General features: G+C 32.5%; 1 protein-coding gene across 2 annotated transcripts in view; it reads right to left on the bottom strand.

The window, feature by feature from the left end:
- The window catches only part of LOC109389048 (HEAT repeat-containing protein 5A), a 49,626-nt gene extending 45,517 nt beyond the window's left edge, over window positions 1–4,109 (bottom strand). Inside the window, exons 1-2 of one of the 2 annotated variants that reach the window (XM_019654276.1) lie at window positions 3,923–4,109; window positions 2,876–3,045 (exon numbers count right to left, since the gene is read on the bottom strand). In XM_019654276.1, the coding sequence (XP_019509821.1) occupies window positions 2,876–3,045; window positions 3,923–4,055 (303 nt within the window). In that variant the 5' untranslated portion in view covers window positions 4,056–4,109. Of the gene's footprint in view, window positions 1–2,875; window positions 3,046–3,922 lie in introns of those variants that run through there. The other variant, XM_019654278.1, reaches the window with a different exon arrangement.
- Window positions 4,110–4,980: the final 871 nt, after the last annotated feature.

Here is a 4,980-nt window from a genome sequence, read left to right as displayed (position 1 = left end):
TATTGTGAGGATTAAATGTGTTAATTTGTTTAGAAGAAGGTAATACAATGCCTGGTGCCTAGTAAGTGCTACATAATAGTAGATGTTATTTTTAAGATGGAAGGAAGATCCATTCTCAGAAAAGATACTAAACTTGACTTTAGACACTCTGAGTGTGAAATAAAGATAGTAAGGTTTAAATTTTAAAAATCCATCATGGTTAAAAATGGCTTTGATATTTATTTATTATGAGGAGGGAATCATTTACGAATTGCTAATGGTCAAGAAAAACGTAATTTGCATTATCTACAAATCATGAACTTCAAGGAGGGTATCACACAGAGTACTTACCTGCACATCAGGAGAAGTGCTGTCCTGAGACAAAGTACAAAGGATTCCAACACAAGAATTCAAATGTTGAGAAGAACAGATTCCTCCTAAATACCTATGTAGGGATCCCAAAGCCAATGAGTGTCCTGTTCTGGTAACCACGTCCCTTGCTGATTTCAGTCTGTAATTATGGAAATAAAAATAAATAGTAATCACTGAAACAAAATTACTGCATGATACTGTCACTTAGGCAAAACTTTTTGTATGAGTATTTCCAAAATTTAGAAACATACTTACAGTTAACTGATAAAATATTTCTGAAATAACATGGAAGGTATTTTGAAAAGAAAAACATTTAAAAAAACTTAACATTATTAATGATTATTTAGGTAAAAACAATTTCAATATCTTGCAGAGATACTCATATATACACACTAAATTTATAGGGCAGGCATTTATGGCTAATTACGTTACTCATATAAATAGTGATCTTTCTCTTATTATATAAAACTAAAACCGGAGTAGTAATAGTTTTATGTTTCAAGAGGACAAGCCAAAGAGAGCTCTCCTTTATTTTAAAGTATCCACATTTGTACATTTTTTCCCCTTAGTTAACTCTCAGAATGAAGTTTTACTAGTTCCAACACATCAACAAGCTATACCCAGTTTTGACACATAGCCCAGGAGTATTAAATGAGAAATTCACTTACCTGTCAAAGCTAACTTGAGCTAATGCAGCAGTAAAAGATCCATCATCAACCACTTGAGTTAACCTAGCCCATGCCTCTGCAGCTGCACATCTCAAGAGGGGGCTGGGACTTTCTAAAGCTCCCATCACTAATGCTAGGGCAGGTCTTCTCATTTCTTCTGGACCCAAATTTCTCTTGGAGCCAGCGACATACTGAAATATAGAAAGAAAAATCCAAACTTACAATTGTAGTTAATTTTCTTTTTCAATTTGGAATATATTAATATATTCTGGTTAACCAAATATGCTTATACTTGGATTACTACTTAAAAAAAAATCAGAACATGAAAAAATCCACACTATACAAACATAATTTGCTTTTTCTCACAAAGTACTTTAGAATTGTAAATCTCCAGGCACAATATGGTAATTAATTATCATTGTAGTATATATGTGTTCAAAAGAATATTAATAGGGATTTCCATAAAATATATGACCAGTGAAGCTTATTATATTTTACTTAGAAACAACAAGTCATAAATGTAACAACGAGCCAGATTTGGTCAACAGGCCACAGTCTGCCAATTCCTGGTCTAAAATATTAGGCTTAGTAGGTTAAAGCATGGCTCCAAGCCAAGATCATCTGACTAACAAGTTTTATATGGAGAAAAAGTAAAAGGGGAAATATAAATCTTAAAACATTTTCATCAGAAGATTAAGAAAAACAGGGAAATAAAAAAGTAACAGCCCTTTAAAAACACCTTCCTTCAACCTACCTAACTGACCATACATTTAAAAAAGAAAATCAAGCAAACATTTGAATTTTTTAAAAATAGAATTACCTTCAAGAAACTAGAAACTGAAGAAACAACATGTAACTGAACTACTTGTTGACGAGCTCCTTTTGTGTGCTTTATACTATCCAAAAGCTGTTCCAATATAAGAAGCCTAAAATCAGACACAAAAAAATTTAAAAGCAAATTCAGCCNATGGGACTTCCCTAAGGCCACCTAACTAGGATGTGGCAGAACTGAGATAAGAGCTATCCGTAACAGTACGACAGAATGAAATGAGGACTAACAAGGAGTTCAGAAGCCCGGATTCTAGACTTAGAGTTACCACTACCTAGTCAAATTATTTGACTTTTTGGTCCTCAGTTTATCTTTTTATTGAGAAGCCTGGTTTTAATGATGTTTGAGGTTTTTGCAAGGCCTGAAACACTATATATTTGGCCTCAAGCTTGAAAATGAAAAGTCTGTCTAAATAAAGTAATAAAATTAAGTAATAATGGGAATTTGCTATGAACGTTGCAGGGGCACAAAATGTTAAAAAGCAATAGTATCAAGTTTTCATTTCAAATGTAATAATTTTTGAGGCAAGTACAGATGGAAACTGGTGATGCTCAGGGTAAATTTTAAAACCACTGACGATTAAGAACCCCTGTATTCATTAGACACATTAGAACCAAGATATTGATGCTTATGCTGCCAGAATATTGAGGGAAAATGTTATGTGCCCATCTGGGATGGAAAGAATTTTATATGTTATAATTTGGACTAGAGAAAGAAGATGGAAAAAAAAAGATTACCATATAAAATTTTCTGTACCCTATAGCATTTATACAGTACCTGGGACACTGAAGTGCCAAATATATATTTACTGATAAATAAATATTTCAAATATTAAGTTCAACATTAATGGGGGAAAACGAATCAATATATGAGAGGTTTAAGATGTGAGTATATAAAAATTGCTCCCCATTTCCCAAAAAAGACTAGAACTTAGGGAAAACAGCTATTGTACAGTCTAGAGAATAATTAAAATAATCTAAGTTTCCAATAAAAGGAACTAAGGACTAATTTATAATTTTATACTCACACACAGGCAGCTGACCAGGCTAGACAAGTTGACATGTCGTGGAGCAAACATATGAAGCTGCTGAAGGCAAGAGATGGCCTGAGCTTGAACGAGGCAGTCTGGGTTATCTTGCATCACTGCACAACCCAGCAGACAGGAAGTCCTTAAGGTAGAAATTGGAGTGCTGTTACCTAAAATGAAAGCAGAAAGTTTTTAATAATTGGCTTATAAAATCATTACTCTTTAAATATATATTACTGAGCTTAAAATTTTTAGCCCCCAATTTTAAATTTAAGAATCTGTGAACTAAATTTCCTATATGAAAGCAGAGATAATTCAGCTGAAAGATTTTTACATACTTATTGGTTATTCTTAGTCTGAAAGGTTTATGGCAACACAAATCATTAGGCAAAGGAAAACCTAAGACTATCTGTAGGTTCTACCAAATTTTCATGAAAAGTACAACTAGAAATTGCTAATAAACTTAGCCCTGCTTATAGTAGTTGAGAGTTGCTCTCATATATTAACATCACATAATTTGCATTGAGTTTTTGGACTTAGTCATTACTTCTTAAAAGAGATTAAGAGCTCTTTAAACAGTTCCACTTCATGTCTGTCATTTTAATTAAAGGAAGCAATTTTAGGACATATCTAATGTTTCTAAATACAGTATTCCTTGTCTTTTCAAGGTGAGAGAAATCAAGCTGAATGGTATTTATTTAAGAAAATCTGCTCAGCACCTACTATGTGCCAATCACAAAGGCTTTTGAACTTTCCCTTCATTTGACAGAGGAGAAAACCAAATCCCAGAGATGTAAGAATTTCCCCAAGGTCACCCAATTAGGTAGTGGTGAAACTTAGGTCTCCTAGTTTCTGTTTTTTTCTATTACATCATCATCCAGGATTCAAAGTTTTCCCAAGAGTACTCAACATTCTTCCCATATAGGTGAATAGAAGATTCTGCTAAACTTAATTTCAGTGACAAGTATTTGGGTCAGTAATAAAAACTGAATTCCTTTTTATGTATACATATTTAATATAAGATATCACAAAAACAGCTATGTATACCTTGTAGCTCTGGGCCCAAAGTAGTAATCAGGGCATTCAAACAACGACCAAGACTTTGGTGAACTTCAGCATGAGTAGGAGGCACATTTAACAACAACATTATAATAAGAGAAAGGGTAGGTTCCACATGCATATTATAGAGTGGGCCAGCGGAATCAATTATCAATGACAGAGCATGTAATGCCCAGGTCTGTGAAGACAGAAAAAAACCTTTTTTTAATGTTATAAGCATTAGGAAATGTAAGACACAATGAATTACTCTTTTGTTGAAGCACGTGATATAGTAATGGCAAAGTAAAGTATTTGTATGCTATTACTAATTTTGAAAAAGAAATGAACTTTAAGAGTTTAAGAAAATTTCTCTCTTTAAATATCTAGTAAAAAACAACTGAGACAGACATTTAATTCAAAACGGTATATATAAATATATTTCAACACTAAGAGTTTCAAGATAATGTTTGGTTCTTTAGCTAACAGCTTGAACCAAATCTAGGTTTTTGAAAATTGTTTGTTTCATTTATACAGAGAATGAAAATGCAAGTTTTTAAATGATCAATAAAATCTGTACATGCTATAAGGACAAGTTTCTCAAGTACAACGTTGGAGAAAGTCAAACATAAAGGAGTATGATACCACTGATATAAAATATAAAAGTAGACAAAACTAACATATGCTGTTGCAAATTAGAATAGTGGTTATCTTTGGCAGGACAAGTAGTAACTAGAAGAGAATGTAACAGTGTATGAGATACTGAAAATGTTCTGTTTATTGATCTAGGTGCTTGTTACACGGTGTATTTAGTTTGTAGGCTTTATTCAGAGATGAACACTTATGACAGGTGCACTTCTACAAATATATTTACAAATATATAAAAATAAATACATTTATAAAGTAAGTATTTTATATAGAAATATACATTTATATATTAAACAAACAAAATGCTTTTGAGCCAAACCTGGTTTTATAAATAAAGTTTTATTGAAACACAGTCACGCTCATTTGTTTACATATTATTTGTGGCTGCTTTCCTCCTATGATGGCAGAATCGAGCAGTGACA

Source organism: Hipposideros armiger, unplaced genomic scaffold (genome assembly GCF_001890085.2).
Source record: "Hipposideros armiger isolate ML-2016 unplaced genomic scaffold, ASM189008v1 scaffold_218, whole genome shotgun sequence".
Lineage (NCBI taxonomy): Eukaryota > Metazoa > Chordata > Mammalia > Chiroptera > Hipposideridae > Hipposideros > Hipposideros armiger.
The sequence above is the reverse complement of the archived record's forward strand: the minus strand, read 5'-3'. Positions and strand labels throughout refer to the sequence as shown.